Source organism: Lemur catta, chromosome 13, assembly GCF_020740605.2.
Source record: "Lemur catta isolate mLemCat1 chromosome 13, mLemCat1.pri, whole genome shotgun sequence".
Classification (NCBI taxonomy): Eukaryota; Metazoa; Chordata; class Mammalia; order Primates; family Lemuridae; genus Lemur; species Lemur catta.
In genome coordinates this window covers 38896766-38917056 of record NC_059140.1, presented here as the reverse complement: position 1 = coordinate 38917056, position 20291 = coordinate 38896766, and the positions used below count along the sequence as shown (strand labels likewise).

The window sequence follows — 20291 nt, the reverse complement described above, 5'->3', positions numbered from 1 at the left end:
ACTAAGAAGCACATGGGACTGACTGGAGATGGAAAGCGAGAGATCGTGCATGCAAGGAGAAAATGAAGGAAAAGAACACGAGTGACTCCTGTCAAAAATATCTGCTTCAGGTGTCCCACTGGCAAGATAGCATTAATAGGCGTTTTCTGCCTTAAGGAAATCCAATTTATCTTCTTTTTCAGATTTCTGAGGACTAACCTAAGCAATTTTTACCAGCATCCACTTTTTCCTAATGCTGTCTCATTGCTCTGCTTTAAGGAAATCTCAAATCTTTTCTGGAAGTATATGGGACTTGAAATCTGGTTGATTAAAACTTACTATAAATGTCTCATCTGAAAAATGTAATCTCACTTCCTCAGAGAGTCTATCCTACCCTGCTCTGGGCACGTACGTCTTGCTTTTTAAAAAACCGTAAACACAGTACATAAGCTATGGGGCTCAACATTAGAAGCAGCTAGTCTATACAAAAATGAGGAGGGGGCTTAGTCTACAAAGGACCTCCAGTCTATCACAGCATAATGCTGACACTAAACTCACCGTGGAAGAGTACAAACAGAACATTAGAAAGACAATACACAAATACTCAACATAATTTAGCCTTTTCTAACCAGTAAAACCTCAGCTTCCTAAATAATAACAGAAACAAGTGATTACAGAACATAAAACAGTGAAAAATAATGACTACCATATATAGTTCATAATTTATAAAAGCCGTTTATACTTTTTCAGTAAGTATAATATGTGGTTTAAAAAGGATTAACTTGACTTAGTGATTAAAATTTTTTCAAATTTATTACTAAAAAAGCATATGCAATGATGCAGGCCAAATTAAAACAAACAAAAATACCTACTCTAGTTGTTGCAATACATCTCACTGGAGACCTAAATTCCTCTTCCATCTTAGTCAAGGCAATGATGGTTTCTGCAATAGCATTTTTTGTTACCCGGGACCAAGCTTCTGACAGATGACCCTATTGAGCAGGGCAGAATATTTTAATAAGTAACCAGAAATGTATTATCATCGTAAATTTTTATCTCTTAAATAACATCTCTCACCAAAAGAAAAGATTTATTTGGAGCAGGACCATGGAATTTTAGATCAAGGAGCACAGACTTCTGAACTAAAAATCCTTCACAACCCTATGGAAAATTCAACTTTGAATCATTATTTTGATGATTTAAAAAAAAGTAAATATAAATTAAAGTTCTCAATATTCCTTGCCTGTAGAGTTCAAGAGCATTTCTTCTCCCATCTGGATAAAAACATACAGAAATACTAAGGTTATCTATGCCTGAGAAATTTTATTACTTAACATAAAATTTATATAGCTAAGCCAACTGCTTTAGATGAAAGTATTACTGGCACCCAAGAGCATAAATGGGTTCAGAGTACTACTACCTTTATTTGCTAACTTGATTTGTAATGAACAGTCAGTCAACTCTTATAGAATTTAGGTGTTCCTAAACATTTTCATTCAGTGAACACCCTGTGGAAGCCTGTTTGCCACAAAGATTGAGAAAATGTCCATGCTGTTGGGAAAAGTGATAGAACTTCATCTCTTCCCCAGAATATCCTCCCACTTTTCATATCTACATGTTATCAGTCTTTTAAGGGGCAGTTTAATTCCTCCTTCTCCAAAATGCCTTCTATTCCCTCTGGCTCCCAGGAACCTAAATTCCACAGTATCTTGTCCCCTTCAGGGTGGCTTCCTGGAAATACAACGGAATGTGTGAAAACTGACATTGTGGAGTCACATAAGAGCCAGGCATCCTGTGAAGGAGTTCCCTGCCCTCCACGCTCCTGGATCTCCTCTCAAAGTCAGCATCTTAAGACATTGGTATAGGACATTAATAAGAAGAATACAGGCTTTATAAAAACCATGAACACTGAAGAGAATGAGAAACTTCCACTTCTGGGAGTCCTTTTTTCTCCTTTAGGCTTTTGAACTCCTTTCTTAGGGTCCAAAAGAGTAAATTTTATTTTATTAAGTTCTAAAGTCTTGGAAGACTTATGTAACAATTCTTAAGTAAATTAATTGGGAAGTTTGAAATAAACACAGTTTACATAAATGACAAATTTATCACTCTTTGAAAAGACAAATGGCATAATAGTTAACATACTAAAAACAGTCTTAAGTAAAGCAAAATAACACTAATGTACTACTACTGTCAATTCAGCAGAGTAAGCTGTTTGTTTTGCCTATCAGATTCCTGCTGCCCCTCACTGTCATAATGGTTTGGGAGAAAGGGAACTTACTGCTGCCATATCCTTGATAAGTTTAATGATGATCTCTGAGATCTGGGTAGGAGTTGAGCCCTTCATCCACCAATGACTTTCACCTCGTCGAAGATAGCTATGAAGAAAAATCAGAATTTATAAACCAACAAACTATCAGTGGTAGTTGTTCCAAATGAAAAAGATGAAAATGTTATTTCAGCATGCAGCATTTTAAATTTTTAAGTGACAATCCATCAAAACATTTTACAGTAAAATTAATCAAAACATTATCCAAAATCTAGCTCTTCAACTCCAGGACAGCAGCTAAATTGATTTATGTTCCTTTTCAAATATTTCTGTGTACATCTTCTAGGAGTCCATGGACCACAAAATATTTGTTTTCAGTGTACATGGAGACAATAAAAAGTGTGTGCCAGAATATAAATCAACTGCATCACTAAGCACACTACTGTTGAGTTCAGCTGACATTAAAGAAATGAAACGCTGATTAATATTCTGGTGCTATCTATCTGCTTATAGTCATGGATTGGCTCTGTGAGTAGCACTGTTCTAGAAGTTTCGAATTTTCCACTGTTAAACACAATTACAGAAGATCCTTGCATATATATCTTTTTGCAAACATATCAAAGTTTTAGAAGTAAAACTGGTGGGTTAAGGGATAATGCATACTTAAAACATAGTTAGATATTATCAAACTGACATCTAAAAAGTCTGCAGCAAATCACAATAGGTGAAAATGTCCATTTCCTCATAGTGTTGCCAAAACAAAGATATTCTGCAATTGTTTTAATCTACATTTCTCTGACTAGTAGTGAGGTGCTTTTTCATCTGCTTATTGGCATCTGTAATTTTTTTCTGTGAACTGATTATTCTTGTTATTTTTTTACTAGTTGTTTACCTTTTTCTCATTGATTTGTAGTCATTCTTCTAATATTATGGCTAATAATTCATTGCTTATTATACAGGTTTAAGTATTTTTTTCCAAGTGAGTTGTTTATGTTTTAAAACATTAAAACTGTATCACCTGTTACGTAATTTTCATTTTTATGTAGCCAAATATACAAGTCTTTTCCTACATCACTTTGGGTTCTGTGTTTTGTTTAAGGTCTTCCAAAATTGAAGATTACAAAAATATTCATCTATAATTTGTCCTAGTAGAGTTTTTTGTGGTTGTTGTTGAGATAGTGTCTCACTTTGTTGCCCAGGCTAAAGTGCAGTGGTGTCATCACAGATCACAGCAACCTCAAACTCCTGGGCTCGAGTGATCCTCCTGCCTCAACCTTCCAAGTAGCTGGGAATATAGGTGTGCATCACCAAGCCCAGTTTTTAGAAAAATTTTTTGTAGAGACAAGGTCTTGCTATGTTGCCTAGGCTGGTCTTAAACTCCTGGGCTCAAAAGATCTTCCCACCTCGGCCGCCCAAAGTACTAGGATTATAGGTAAGGGCACCGTGCCAGGCCCCATGTCCTAGTAGAGTTTTAAAAGGTAAACACATAAACCTTTAACTGAAGTTTACTTTATTCCTCCCATGTTTACTTATTTATTTTTATTGTGGTAAAAACATATTAACATAAAACTGAAGTTTACCTTTGTATATGATGTGAAGTAGAGGTCTACAATCTCTTCCAACATAGACAACCAAATATTCTTACATCATATATTCAGCCTCCTTTCTCTTCCCCACTAATTTCTAACTGCAAATGACATTTTTATTATATACGATGTTCCTTTTATACATGGGTCATCAGTTGTTAATGGCTTTTATTTGGTGAGTAAGCCAAAACGGTAAAACTTGAAATCATGTCTTAATTCTCTGAACAGCAGCTCATTCTGTTCTGTTTTGATACTACAACAGAGGCAATGACCAACCTGGAATTGAAAATCATTGGAAGAGTAACAGTCGTAACACCTTTGCCCACAGTGGCACCAGCTGTTCCTGTGATGGTGGTTCCTTTGGCTTTGAGCTGTACAGTGAGCGCTTTGGCAATGCATCCTAGAAACATGTCCAGGATACCCAGCTTATTCCAATCTCCTTTTTCTGTTGAGTGAATGATATCACTGATATCTGCTGGGGGAAGGGATTTCACTCCTATGATGCTGGCCAGGCGATTGGGGGTCACTTCAGGCAAAACTCGTCTTAGTAAAGAGGTCACCTGGTAAGAAAGAGAAAAGAATTGCATTTAAACAATGATGTTTTAGGGTTTTAATTTTTTAATGTACCTAACTACCATTCTGTAACTGTAAAATCTTTGAAAAGAATGGAAATATAGTTTAAACGCTATTTTTGAGAAGGGAAAAAATATGATATAAATAATTGATATATAAAGAAAAATATGATATAAACAAACATGATATGAACAAAAATATGATACAAATTTTTACTTTCTGGGTGGTTATTACCAACCTCTGGGCAGCAAGGAAAAAACATGTCTTTTATTTTCAGTCAAGATTAACTGACATTATGTATTTCATGGTAATAAGGTAATCGGTTGCCAGAATGCTCTTTATTACAACACATTAGTAAAATGGAACATATTTTGCTCTTCTATACTCTCTATACTCTATTACTCCCTTAGGTAATTCTGTTTGCATTGCAATTTTTAACAACGTTTCAGGTAACAAAAGAAGTGGACAGGTAAGTGGTGTGATCGATCAGTCACCTGTCTCTGGACTCTGGGAGAGGCCGTGTGAAGCAGTGAAAAGAGATCCTGAAGCAGAGTTAGCTGCTGAGCCAGATACTGTCGGCCAACATTAGACCCACTCAGTGCTAAAACCATAGAGAGCAGCTCAAAGCAGTAAGCATCAGAGGAGGCATCTTCATCATTTGGCTGAGAATTGGCGTTTTCCTTGCTGGATATGGCATGCTCCCATTCTTCACGGACTCTGGTGGCTTCCATGCGAATAGCTTGGACGATGTGAGCACACACCTATTTAAAGGCAATAGAAAATGTAAAAATATATTTCTAAGTCTGATTTACTGCTTATAGTAAAACAAAACAAAAAATCAGGACAAGAATATAAATTGATGCTCAATTTAATATGCTTCCTCCAAGTTAATTCTCTATCATACCATTCTCTTAACTCATCTTAAAAACAATTAAAAAAGTAGGGGAACTTTGATAAAAATTAGAATATTTAAAATCAACTACTATGTAGACACCGATTATATACAAGTTAATGCTTCTGCCTGTGGTTTATTTAGCACATCACACAAAATCACCATACTTTATCACTTTTAAAGTACATGTTAAAAAGAGACTATTTTAACATTTCTATCCATAAGGTGATTTATAACTGATGAGATTCACAATATAATTGGCAGAAATTTTTATTTTTTGATGATATATAAAATAACAGCATATTTTATAATTGAAAGCATCTAAGATTCAACAAAACACTGTTAGAAAGATAAAGCACAAATAAATTTGTTATTTATTTAAAAAGATTTAATGGTACTGAAAGTTAAAATAGGCTAATTTAAAAATCAATATTTTTTTTAACTTTTGAGTGCTATTTTTATGTTACTTAGCACCCCATTATATGAACAGTCTAGTGCTACTTCTTCACCTGGTTATATTTAAAAATATTAATACTGGTTTAGTTAGCAGTTTTAATTGCTCAGTAAAAAAAAAAATAAAAGAAGTAGGGGGAAAGGAATACAGGAAATGCAAATGAAATCTGATATAGCTGGATATTTGACACCAAAATAAAATCTACTTATAACAAAGAGTAGCAAGATAAGAAAGTTAACATTCATAACAAAACATTTAAAATCTGATAGAGCTGGATATTTGACACCAAAATAAAATCCACCTATAACAAAGAGCAGCAAGATAAGAAAGTTAACATTCATAACAAAATCTTTAAAGTGACGCAGGTATGCCAATGTACTCATTTCTCTCTAGGAAAAGGTGGACATATTATGTAGGATCTATGAAAGAGAGCATAAAAAGCCTCCATAAATTTTGGAAAACACTTTATACCCTAAAAGCAAACAAACAAAAAACTGATGAAGACAATATTAACCAACCTGTTTTTGTAAGTTAGTCAGTTTACTCCTGCTGAATATGATCCCAACCATATGTTCTTTCAGGTCAGCATCTGATGTTGCCTTTACATAGACAAAACAAAGAATGAGGCAGGCTCTTTAAACAAAATTTGTATATTTGACATTTCAAAGTACCTTGAGAAATAATTTTGCAGATTATTTTAGGGGAATTCATTTTCAATTGAATCTTATACTAAGACAATGGATAAAGTTTGAAGAAATTGTTATTTGGCCAAAATGACTATAAAAAGAATAAAATTTCAGAACTTAAGAAACCTAGAAAAGTATATTATCATTTCATAAATTTATTTAGTGTAGTCAATTTGAGTCATTTTGATTAAATTTATTTCTAAATTGTGAACATATTAGTTCACATCATATATCAATTATTTGAAGAGCAATCCAGGAAAATAAAAGATTAAAAAGAAAAATATCCTTACGAAATTCTGTGATGATGGTGGTTTAAGCTACTCTAACACCAACAGTCATCAAGGAAATGTATCATAAGAAGACAAATAAAGGCTGAAACTTTATAACGCTTACCATGTGCACAGCACTCTTTTAAGTGGCAGGTAGATGCACATCTAGACATGTGTATATTAAATATACACACACACATATAATCTTATTTAATCTTCACAACAACGCCACAAGGTAAGCTCTAATGTTCTGCCTATGTTACATGTAAAAGGGAGGCAAGTCACTCCTTAAGAATCAAAAATGATTCTTGTTTTCATATTTTGTAGGATGGAGAGCCACAAGAGAATGTCTCTCCCACCCTAAGGATGAGGAAAAAGCTGCTAATCTACAAATCCATAACTTTTTTTGAAGCCCATCAGCGACTTGAAATCTGCCACCAGGTAAACTGAATTCCAAACAGACATATCCATATTGTTGGATACTTCAAAACTCTTCTTTCAGTACTTGACAAAGGAAGTAAATGAGCAAACAAACAAAAACCAATATACAAAAGTCAATTGTATTTTTATATACTAAAAACAAACAATTGGAAGGTAAAATAAAAAAATACCATTTGTAATACTCTTACAAATATGAAATGTTTAGGGAAAAATTTAATAAAAAATGTACAAGACTTGTATTCTTAACTACAAAACATTGCTAAGAGAAATTAAAGACCTAAATAAATGAAGATATATATTGTGTTCACAGATAGGAAGACTAAATATTATTGAGATGTCAATTCTCCCCAAATTGATTTCTCATTTTATGTAATTCCAATCAAAATTCCAGGTTTTTTAAGAAATTGACAAGTTGATTCTAAAGTTTATATAGAAATGCTAAGCATTTAGTATAGCTAGAACAACTTTGAAAAAGAACAAAGGTAGAGCCTGATACCAAGATTTCTTTTTGAAGCTACAGCAATCCAGACAGTTTGATGTTGGTATAAGAATTTACATATAGATCAGTAGAGCAGAATGGAGTCCAGAAATAGACTTACACATTTATGGTGAATTGACTATTGAAAATAGTTTTTTCAACAAATGGTAGTAGAACAATTTGACATCCATGTACAAAAAATGAACCTCAATCCTTATCTCACACTGGAGGTAAGGATTAATAAAAGGTTAATAAAAATTAACTAAGGAAAAGCACTACAACTATTAATATAACATTTCTAAAAGAGGAGAAAATCTTTGTGACCCTGGGTTCTAGACAAGAAGCAAAAATTATGAATCACCTAGTTGGAGGCCGGGCGCGGTGGCTCATGCCTGTAATCCTAGCACTCTGGGAGGCCGAGGTGGGTGGATTGTTTGAGCTCAGGAGTTCGAGACCAGCCTGAGCAAGAGCGAGACCCCATCTCTACTAAAAACAATAGAAAGAAATTATCTGGCCAACTAAAAATATATATAGAAAAAATTAGCCGGGCATGGTGGCGCATGCCTGTAGTCCCAGCTACTCGAGAGGCTGAGGCAGTAGGATCGCTTAAGCCCAGGAGTCTGAGGTTGCTGTGAGCTAGGCTGACGCCTCGGCACTCACTCTAGCCAGGCAACAGAGAGAGATCTGTCTCAAAAAAAAAAAAAAAAAAAAATTATGAATCACCTAGAAAAAACAGAAAAAACTGAACTTCATCAAAATTGAAAACTTCTCCTCTCTGAAAGATAAGCCAGACTAGGAGAAAATATTTGAAAACACACATTTGGTCGAGCACCTTCAAAGATCTGCATGCAAATGTTCACAGCAGATTTCTTAATAATAGCCAAATAATGGGAACAAACCAAACATCCACTGAAAAGTAAAAGGATAAACAAATTATGGTAAATCCATACAATGGAATACTTCTCAGCAACCAAAAGAATGGACCATGGACACATGCCACTACATGGATGAATCTTAAAACCATTAATTACATTAACAATGAAAGAAACGACAAAAAGGCTACATTCTCTGTAATTCCACTTATATAATAACCAAGAAAAGCCAACACTACAGGGGTAGAATATAGTTCAGTGGTTGCAATGTTTTAAGTGTGAGGTGGGGGAACTGTCTGCAAAGAAACATGAGGGAAATTCTGGGAGTGATGTATTTTAAAACTTGATTGTAATAACTTCACTAGTGTACACATGGGTAAAAACCAGCGAACAATACAGTTTAAAAGGAGGATTTTTTTGTATGTAAATTATGCTTCAATAACCTGACTTAAAATGAGTCTCTTAAAATCATGTTATTTCTTGGGGATCCAACTGCCAGCATAACCTTTCCTATTCAACCTTAACTCCTTAAAATACACTCTCCTCCTGTTAGGCTAGCCTCTTCAGTGAGTCCTTGCTCTCATCCTCTCTGTTAAGTCCAACTTTTATCCATTCATTCTCTTTCAGCTCTAACTCAAGTTCAGTATGCCCCAAGAAACCTTTTCTGACCACTCTAGGGCACAATAATCTCAATGTACTCTGAAATCTTATGTCATGTACAATTTTTTCACATATGTAATAACTTGATTATATACTATATAGTAACCTTGCTGGTTTATTTTTAGGGAGGGGGTGGTGGAGGGTTCATATCCAAGAACAAATACATGGGAACTTTTTGAGGGCTTGGCATTCCCATGATTGTTTACCCCAGAATTGACATTTGCTGAAATTCACATGATTTAAAGAGTAGTTACCCAGTTTTGTAGTAATTCAAATGGTATCTCCAAAAGATGTTGAAAGGAATTACCAGAGTTTATGAAATCTTATTTTATAGACATCAAATAGAAAAATGGCAATAATTTAGGCAATATTGTATTAGAAGGTACAGGGCTAGACTAGGTAGATCCTTGAAGTCTATCTTTCAAAGGGCTGCCAAGGTGATTATTTGGAATATTTAAAGACATAAGAATATTGAGACTAGTCAGGGTTGACCTCTCTTTTTGGAATTGATGAGATTTTACTGTTAGGTATAGTGCTTTAGTTAGGACCAAAGAAATGAAGCAATTGTGTTTTAGAAGAAATTTCAAGAACAGCATAAAGAGTAGTTATTCCAATAAAAATGTACTGAATGTGTGTGATTACACCATGGTGGATACAAAGACAAATCAGACATGTACTTGGTCTTTAAGAAGTTACGGTTCAGTAGAAGAGATAAAACATGTATGTAGATAAATGTAAGAGAGAAGCCAAGAAGAGACACACATAGATTATTAACTGGGAAGTTTAGCAGAGGGAAGCTGCTTTTTGTTTGGAGAAATCAAAAAGATGGTTCATGAAGATAGTATTTTTGAACCGGACTGTGAAAGACAGATAAAATGGAGGAGGGAGAAGACAACTGATGGGGTGTAGTGCAGGAAATGACTAAGTTAATCTTACAAATTCTAACAATTGAACACAACTGCCCAAGGTATACAGCAAATTTTGCTGTAATTTCACATATTAGATTATACATGAACAAATATGAATTTCTTGTGGTTTCTTCATCTTTCTAATCAAAGTAAAAAATATGAACTACATATAAACTATTAACACATACCCATTAAAATATATAGCAATACACAGGTCATTCAATTAATAGAAGTAAGAGAATGAAAAAGGGAAATAAATATTTTTAGAATACAAATAAATACATTGTATACTTTTTCCTCTCCTTCAGGTGATGACAAGAGTGCTTTTTCCTCTTGTTCTGGTGTAGGTTCAGCATCTCCAGAGATGAGCTTTCCAAATACCTGATAAAGAAGATACGCACATGAGAAGGAATTACCACTGTGAAAGCTAGAGGACTCATTAGTGATTCTGTAGGTGTTACATTATTCTTGCTATATACACCATTATTTTTCTGAGTTATGAATGCAATGCGAAACACAGTTGTTTAGGGCTGTGAGAAGTAAAAATGGGCTACACTTGTAGCCAGAAATCTCTGACAAGTTTTATAAGATATTTTGTTATACTTTCAAAATATGTCAATTAATCCTATAATAGAATAGGCAGTAGGGACACTCACTTGAGATGTAATAAGTCTGAATACTCGTAGAGTCTCAGCTTCACAGTTTCTTTGCTGGGCCACACTGGCTGAAATCTGGCCAGCGATTTTTGTGCTTTCACCATCTTTCCAGCCCAGGACTTTGACTTGTCGAACTCTTAGTGTATTTTCTGGGCCCTTTAATTCAATTTTGATGATGTGATTATCCCCTCCTGGAAGTTCACTTGTTACCCAACCAATGTGCCTAGAATCCAGATCAACCTGGATGAGTAGAAAAGGGATAGGAAGCTGACACAGTTGAATCACTTTTATCACTGTCTTAGACTTAGCATTAATAACAGCAAACTCAAATAACAAACAATTGTACAGAGAGTAAAGGTTATTGGGTTACTTCACACTGATTATCTTATTTCAACCCTGTGAGGATGAGAAGTACTATTTATAGCAGCTTTAACACTGAGGTTAATATAGGTTGAGGAATTCTCAGTAAGTTGATGGAGGTAAGAATTAAAATCCAGGCCTGACATACAGCACAAACTATATGCGTGAAACCATTACAAACAATTTATAAGACCTGCTTTGACTATACTGACTGTAAGTAGAAACATCACAAGATCAGCAATGAAGTTCTATTTGTGCATCCTCACATAAAAAGCGCCATTTAAAGATAATGTATTCTCAATGTGCAGTTACTTAATATGTTTTGCTTTTGAAAAAAAATTACATAATATGTAACTTTATGCTTGTGATTCCTTATTTCACTGAATTTCATTAAGAATATAACTTTTTTCAAGGATTAAATGTCAATTACACTGTGAAATGGTTTTTGACACTATTTCCTTGATAAAATGAAAATTGTAGGCTGAGACAGGAGGATCACTTGAGCCCAGGAATTCAAAGTTACAGTGAACTACGATTGAGCCACTGCACTCCAGCCTGGATAAAAGGGTGAGATAAATAAATGAATGAATGAATGAAAGAATAACATAAAATGAAAATTGTTCTTATGGCATTTGATAACCAAGAAATGATCTGGGGACTTCTAGACAATTTTTTTTGTTTTTTTGAGACAGAGTCTCGCTGTGTTGCCCAGGCTAGAGTGAGTGCCGTGGCGTCAGCCTAGCTCACAGAAACCTCAAACTCCTGGGCTTAAGCGATCCTACTGCCTCAGCCTCCCCAGTAGCTAGGACTACAGGCATGTGCCACCATGCCTGGCTAATTTTTTCTATATATATTTTTAGTTGGCCAGATAATTTCTTTCTATTTTTAGTAGAGACGGGGTCTCGCTCTTGCTGAGGCTGGTCTTGAACTCCTTACCTCGAGCGATCCACCCGCCTTGGCCTCCCAGAGTGCTAGGATTACAGGCGTGAGCCACCATGCCTGGCCTAGACAATTTATATAGACATTTGAGTTGATATTATTTTAATAGATGTCAATTTTCTTTTTTCCTTTTTATTTTTTTGTACATATAGCTCAGAATCCATGAAGATAATGTTAATTTTCTAAAAGGGGTATTAAGCATAAATAAATACTATCTCATTGAATAGGATTATTTCCTCAAATTCTTTGACAATTTAAATAAAATTTATTATTTGTTTAATATAAATTCTCAATTTCTTTCTTTCAATATGATTTGAAAAATAAACAAGAAACCCCCAAGCGACTAGTCAATGTCAGTGAGACAGCAGCCATAGAGGCACAGCTTTGACAAAGCTTCACTAACACAAGTAAGGGAGCTTATATACCATCTCAGACATATGCCCAGGTAAAACTTGTTTCTAGAGTTAGTTTGTAAACTGACTTGCAACCTGGATATAACTGCAATGTTACAAGTGAGAGATTTTTCAGGCTAGAGAACAGCAATTTATTTTAACCCAAACTATAGGTGAATTAACGTGTTGAGTGTAAATAGGATCTGTGATAAATTCTAAGGCACCCTGAGTCTTTGTAAAGGAGTAGGAGATGGAGGGAGACAGTATAATTGCTCATGACTGCAGAACATTTAGGGCAATAACGAGTGAGAGGACCAGCACAGGGATGGTTGTTCCTCTTCCTACATATGGGGCCTTTGTCAATTTACTGTTTTGTAAATAGATGATCTCCTATAATACTTTGGAAAGTGTGCCAAAATTGGAACTCAAGAGTGGAGGCTGAGAAGAAGAAAAACATTTAATGACAACATTTCAATTACCTGCTTTATTCTGCATAAATCTTCTACTGCTTTGCCAGTTAAGAAGGTCATTGAGGTAACTTTATTCTAAAATAGACAGTTCACAATAGTTATTATGTCATATTCCTGCTTCAGAACTTACAAAGATTCTTACAACCTACAAAGAACACGTCAACTCTTCTGCCTATCTTTTATGATCCTTCCTAATTGACCCCACCTCATCTTTCCAACTAACCACAATTCCTACAACTCCAGTCTTTTCTTATCCTCACAAATTCCATCTTAAATCTCACATTTCAGCCTCTCTCCACATGTTCTCTCATACCTCGACATTCTTTCTTTTTATGCAAAGTCTATCTCTATCTTCATGAAGGCTTTTAAGCACTTCATGAAGTGCTTGCTGTCACTTATGTTTGACTCTTGTTGCTGTATTCTCATTACTTTTGGAAGAAGGAAGGTAACTTAACAAATATTTATGAGTGTTACAATGTACCCAAACTGCCTTACAGACTTGAAGTAGGATATATGAGAACAGAATGAGTTCTATCCCCCAAGATACTTGCCAAACTAGGGAAGGCAACGTTATTAACACAAAAAATAAATATCAAACAGTATAAGTTCAATACCTTTACTGAAAAAGAAGCATGTTGGTACTAGTGCCAGAGATCTTAAGGTTAAGTTTTATGTAAATCATATCAAGAAACAGATTAAACATATTAAATCCTCAGAGAGCTGCACACTGAGTGCTATAGGCTGATGCAATTGAAATCAACAAATGCCATGCATAAGGCATTGTGGTGGGCAGGTTGGGGGACACAGAAGTACGGAAGCTTAGGAAGGACGTATGAACAGTTTGAGTATTCCTTACCCAAAATGCTTGGGACTAGAAGTGTTTCGGATTTCAGATTTTTTTTTAGGATTTTGGAATACTACATTTGCATTATACTTACTGGGTGAGCACCTCAAATCTGAAAATCTGAAACCTGAAATGCTCCAATAAGCATTTCCTTTGAGTGCCATGTTGGTGCTCAAAAAGTTCAGGATTTTGGAGATTTTGTGTTTCAGAGTTTTGAATTTGGGATGCTCAACCTGTAACACAGAGGAAATCTTCAAAAGGAAAGCAGATGTCAGCTTACATGTTGGGAATTTTAAAAATGACTATTGTTATGATTATCTCCTCCTAGAAAAAGCAAAAATATCAAATTGATTATAATCACCGATCTGAGGAAGACTATGTCCCAGCTTAAAATGTACCATGAGTCAAAGATGTACTGGGCAATGAGTTCTAGCCAGAAACAATGTTTTGATTCATTACTCTTTACTTTCTAGTAAGATAAAGTAGTTGTACCAACTGAAATTCTTGGGTCTGAAGAAGAAATAGGCTCATAATATATTAGCCAAGCCCCCTTTTCTTATTCAACACTAGGGAAGAATTGAATCTGCACTAATGTACAGTGTTGGGGTCAGGGTTGCTGTGGATGGCAAGGAGCGGTATGACTGTAGACTGCCCTGCTGTGGTTGGCTTCACATCAAGGTTATCTGAGATGCAAGCCAGCCACTCTGGTTCTTCCTGGGAAAAGAAACATGCAAATGGAACGGGAGCAGCGAGGCAAAGGTTTAAGGGAAGCCATTAACACTGTATCTGCTAGCAAGCCACATCAATTCTGAGGGGAAAAGATTCCAAGAAGTTTCCTTCCCCAGGAATGGTGTAGTTTGGCAGGCGGTGCCATTTCTTTCTTGGTTCTTAATACTCAAGTAAATAGGATTCTTTTTCCTTTGTTGTGTGCCTTTTATAAAAGAGTGCTTAATTCAGTTGAAACATGTAGACAGACTAGACTAGGGAGAATATAAATAAATTATGATTATTTGAGATAGTCCAGGAACTCTTTTTTTTACCCCCTTGAGGACTGGGGGTAAGAAGTAGAAACTTAAGGCTAATTACACTACAGGTAAAAGTATACTAAATGTCATCACAGTAATACAAAAAAGAACCCAATGGTGAGAAAGAGTAATTTTTATAAAGGAGTTACTCAGAGGGCATTTCTCTGCTGAGTCTTAGAGATCTTGGGAGAATCTGATAAGCAGAGTTTAAGGGGGGAATTTTAGGCCAAAGGAACAGCTTAAACAAGGACATGAAAAAAGGCAATTATACAGCAGACTTTCATATTGCTTAGCTGTAGCCATGGCATATTTGTAATCAGACCTCTTTCCCGAACTGGTATTCCATAGTTCTTCCAATCGTATTAATCTGTTTTTAGACTTAAGATTTATTTGGGGAATATAAGGATGCTATTTGGTTGGTGAAGTTCCAGATGATAAATCTTTTTGCTAAACTCAGAGTGCATCTTTGCTAAATGAGAGTGCATGATTATTAAAGGTCTGAAAAGAACTAATGAGCTATTAATTAAGTTTCCTTTCTTACCCCAAGATCTCGGGAATTGTCCACATGAACAGATACATAGCGGGCATTGATTCCTTTTACACAGTTGATGGTGATGTTCTTAGTTTTGTTTTTATCTTCATCTCCCGATTCCCAAAAGGTTTCTGTGGAGCCATCTGTCAAACTGCCAATCATCGCAGGTCGGCTTGAAGTTTTTATGTCAACAATGCTAGTTAAGTCCTTTAAGCACATTACTATGCATAATTCCTATCAGAAACAAATATAAGTGCTTAAGATACACAAAAGGAAATCTTTGATGATAAAACAGACACGAGATAAGAAATAATGTAAAATAGAATCAAATCGTTTATGAGTAATTTGTAGTTTCTCCTTTAATACATTGTTTACTATTAACTAACAGCATAACCAGGACAATAACTGTTAAATGACTCACCTGACTCATAGCTTCAAAGCCAGACTGTATACTGATGCTAAAACTCTCTTCACTATCACCATCATCTGATTTTGACAAAATATTGTTAATGTGGTGAAAGACATTGCTCTGATGGAGAAACTGGTGATCAGATTGCTTGAATTTGAGACTCCAGCATCTAAAAAGGCAATATATAAATAATATATGAAATAATTATTTTCCAGGAATATCTAAGGAACTCCTGGAAAAGTCTTCTGTAGCTAATATCTCAAGAAATCTTAATGCTCTAGTAAAAAATTGAAATTTTAAAAATTCAGGGAATAAAATCATTGCTTTTTTTCTGAGAAATAAAGGTAATTTTTTTTGAATAAGGTAAGTCCTAAGGAAAGTTCACTCATTTTAAATATAGAAAAATTAGGCACATGAAGATCAAGGCTACAGATGCAAAAAAGGTAATGAATTTGCTGTGTGGACCAAGTGTTACACCAACTATAACAGACTCTTAAATGTATTAGTCTTATGATTCCATAGTAATTCATCAGGGTATAATGTATCTTACACTTCAAAAATCTTGTGAGGAGGAAAAAAAACCCTCCCCTCCACTGGTCTTATCATCAGGGATGTGGGAAGCCAATCATTCCATCAACTTATTTCTTATATAAATCAACAGAGGATTTATTTGTATCTGTAGTCTAGCATGTGGATCCAATAGCAAAGTTCACAATGTAAAAGCAATGCTAAATTCTCAACAGATTCAAACTTAAAATTATGTGATGTTCTTTAAGGTAGTTTTAGGATTGGCTGTATAGACCTAGGCTCCATTTTCTTTAAGATTCTTTTCGGCCGTGCGCGGTGGCTCACGCCTGTAATCCTAGCCCTCTGGGAGGCCGAGGCGGGTGGATCGCTCTAGGTCAGGAGTTCGAGACCAGCCTGAGCGAGACCCCATCTCTACTAAAAATAGAAATAAAAATTATCAGGACAACTAAAAATATATATAGAAAAAAAATTAGCCAGGCATGGTGGCACATGCCTGTAGTCCCAGCTACTAGGGAGGCTGAGGCAGGAGGGTTGCTTGAGCCCAGGAGTTTGAGGTTGCTGTGAGCTAGGCTGATGCCACGGCACTCACTCTAGCCCGAGCAACAAAGTGAGACTCTGTCTCAAAAAAACAAAAAACAAAACAAAACAAAAAAAAGATTCTTTTCAAGTCAATCTTTATTTTGGTTTTTGGATTTCATTTTCTCTCTTCCTTTTTGGGACATGTAAACGATTTGAGGTAGGAGAGTGGGGAAAGTGAGAGAGATTATCATAGAATGTGATAGTTTAGAGCACTAATAAGTATATTATCCATATTTTACAGAAGGGAATGGGTGTGAACTAAGAGGAAGGACAATTCTAAATTATGACAGTAAGGAAGGAAATACCATTTACATAATGTAGGAATTCTTTGTATCTTACTGAAGAGATTTTTTTGAGCATCTCATACTTTAAATACTCCATAAAATCTCTTCTCCAATGTACCCAGAATACTTTGATACAAAATTACCTTAGAGCCATTTGCTGTAATGAACTGCCACTGGGGAGAGACATCATAAGATCAGAGATGGTCTGAAGTAGGCGGTGAAACGTATGTGGCAAAGGATGAGCGGCTTCTCCTGCAATCACTATGTCTGAGAGTGGATGTTCACATACTCTTGTATCTTTCTCCTAAGACAGAAATTGAAAGCAAGTTTATCAGCTTGTGCGCTGAAAGGAACTTCCCTCACAAAAAATATCAGGCATACTCAAAAGTACTATGTACTTTAAAGATACTGTGTAACAGAAATGTAAAGAACAAAACCAAACCAGACACAAAACATACAGTAAAATTAATTATGCCTATATTACTTTTAGGGAAAAAGCAATAAGGTTACTCACAAATGAAATCAGCAAGCAAATGAATACCCCATATACATGTGTTAATTCTAAAGTACTCACAAATCTATTAATAGGGCAAATCCAAACATGTACGCATGTGTACAAATGTCTAAATGGCGGATATGTTTCTGGTGTATATTTTTATATGAAAAAATAACATGTGTTCACTACTGGTCACTGCCCATAGCCTATATAAACAATTGTTTTACGTATTTTGTCCAGCTTTTCGTTTTTTACTGTGAGAATTAATACCAGGTATTTCATCACGGTCATAATTAGAATTCTGTCAAACAACAAGTTTTGAGATGTAGTATTTTTTTGTCATTCAGTTTAAAATATTGTCTGATTCTTCTTTGATGCAATTTATTTGGAAGTGTTTTTCTTAATTTCCACATGAATATATTTTTCTTGTTATCATTTTATTATTTATTTCTAACCTACTAGCAACAAACACAGAGGTCATGTTAAGAAGGAAACCAATTATCTGAAGATTGTTGAAACTTGCTTTACATTCCCAGTAAGTGGTCATTTTCGTGGATGTTCTTTGTCTCTGAAAAGAACGTCAATGAATGGTTGGATGCAATGTTTTATATATTCCATTAAACCAAGACGGTCATTCATTCAAATCTATTTACTTCCTGATTCTTTTCGTTTGCCTGATTTCCCAGTACTGAGACCATTGTAGTACTCCGCACGAAATGGCCACAAATTCTTTGTAGCTCCTCCCATCAAGAGGTAGAGTTTATTTCTCCACTCCCTGAATTTGGTCAGCCTTGTGAACTGCCTTGCCTAACAGAAGGTGGCAGAGGCAGAAGCCTAACAGAAGTGTGAGTTTAGCCTAGGCCTTTTGACTTTGCAGCTCCTCATTTTACCCTTCATTTTGGAAATTAAACATAAATTAATTTTTTAATTAATCATAAAATGCCATTTATACAATTTTCGAGTGCTTGGGAGTAAGCTAGATTACTCTTTTACTTTACAGATGTGGAAATTGAAGCCCACAAGTCATACATCTACACTGAGGTAGAAATGCAGCAGGACCTCAGGCCGGCAGTGTTCTAATTCAATGCTTTTTCCATTATACAGGCTGCCTCCTATAGAAACCAGGTCCCATCCAGTCAAACAAACATTTTTGAATTTCATGTCCCTAAACAGTATCATTTTTACCATCCAATATCTTATAGCAATGCTGAAAATGTTACTCTGTTTATGTCATATACGGTACTGTAATAGTATATATCTTCCAGTTGATTGCTTTGTGACAATGATGTTTAATGAGAAATCAGATGTGACTGTCAGCATCTTTGCTGGAGATGAAACTTTCACTAAATATAGTTAATACTTTGCTCATAGCATTAAAATGTTCTTCTTGCTTGATAATCTGTGAATGATTGCATGCAAACTATTGTACTATCTGAAGGTGTATTACTCAGTTTCTTTAAAAACATTGACAATTAAAAGAAACAAAAATCTGGCTTACTTGTTCTGAATTTTCTTTGTTAGTTTTATTTTCCTCATCCTCCTCTTCTTCTGGTTCCACTGGAGCAGGAGTCAGTGATGCCACAAAATGCCACAGAATATCATGAAGAGAAGTGGTTTGGATGACATTACACAGAAGCCAGTTGAAAGCCTGAATAAACGATGGGTGAATGAGTGAGTCCAAGATAAAAAGAAAATGTAGAGCTTTTCTTACTCAGAAACGAAGTACCTCCATGGGCTAGGAGTTACAAGGAAAGATACTGGAAAATATGATGTTCATTTCATTGAAAACACACTGAACTTGAAACAATTAATAGTTTTGGTCATACTAAAAATAAAAATAAGAGGGAAAATAATATTTATAAAACACAATACCAAAATACCTTTTCAAGCCAGTTTTTATGTTGAAAATTCTTCTTAATTTACTCAAGTACATTTTTTTCCCAACTTGCATTTAGGATGAACACAGAATATTTCTCAAGCTCTACACAAGCTACCATTTACTTAAATATATTTATATCATTCCCATCAATGAAGTGGCAGGTTATTTATCTCATTCACGATAAAGCATAAAGATTTACTGTATACGGACCTGTGATATACAGCAATCTTATTTTTTAGAGAATGGAGGCCCAGAGAAGTTATTACTGGTAAATTTATGTCTTTTTTGCATGATTATTCTCTCATTTTATCCTAATAAAATTTCTTTAGAGTACTTAAATATAAAATTCTAAATTCATTTATATTCATAAACTTTAGAGTTTAATTTTCATGTGTACGTGATACTTTTGATTGGTTAATGCCTTTTAATTTGATGCAATTTCTGTTGGTAAATAAGTGGCATCATTAAATAGAACCATCACATGATTTGTATAATCAACTCCATTAATATATTCGTACCTCCATAGCAAAAACTCGACAAGCAGATTTCCTTAAGGCCTGTTTCATTGCTATTTCAAGACCTTCTAGATCATGGTGCTGGATAACAAAAGCTAAAACTGGCCATTGGAAATTTCGTTCTCCTTTAGAAAGAGAGCTGTGGGCTGAGATTAGTCGAGAAAGCTCAGGAGATGGATGTCTCAAGAGGGAAGAACCAACTTCTATTAAAAAAAAAAGGAAAATTATTAATTTTCATAGGCAGTACATATATAAGATAATAATGAAAATAATATCTCATTTGCTTTAAAGCCTTTTTTTTGTTGTTTTGTACACAACA

At 35.0% G+C, this 20291-nt stretch overlaps 1 protein-coding gene across 1 annotated transcript in view; it reads right to left on the bottom strand.

Annotated features, from left to right (window-relative positions):
• The window catches only part of MYCBP2 (MYC binding protein 2), a 259243-nt gene that overhangs the window by 11941 nt on the left and 227011 nt on the right, over positions 1-20291 (bottom strand). Inside the window, exons 61-73 of the mRNA XM_045567320.1 lie at positions 19976-20175; positions 19077-19226; positions 17226-17386; positions 15704-15860; positions 15292-15516; positions 12891-12956; positions 10721-10960; positions 10347-10445; positions 6269-6349; positions 4899-5165; positions 4108-4391; positions 2258-2354; positions 852-971 (exon numbers count right to left, since the gene is read on the bottom strand). Coding sequence (XP_045423276.1) covers positions 852-971; positions 2258-2354; positions 4108-4391; positions 4899-5165; positions 6269-6349; positions 10347-10445; positions 10721-10960; positions 12891-12956; positions 15292-15516; positions 15704-15860; positions 17226-17386; positions 19077-19226; positions 19976-20175 — 2147 coding nt within the window. The remainder of the gene's footprint in view (positions 1-851; positions 972-2257; positions 2355-4107; positions 4392-4898; positions 5166-6268; positions 6350-10346; positions 10446-10720; positions 10961-12890; positions 12957-15291; positions 15517-15703; positions 15861-17225; positions 17387-19076; positions 19227-19975; positions 20176-20291) is intronic.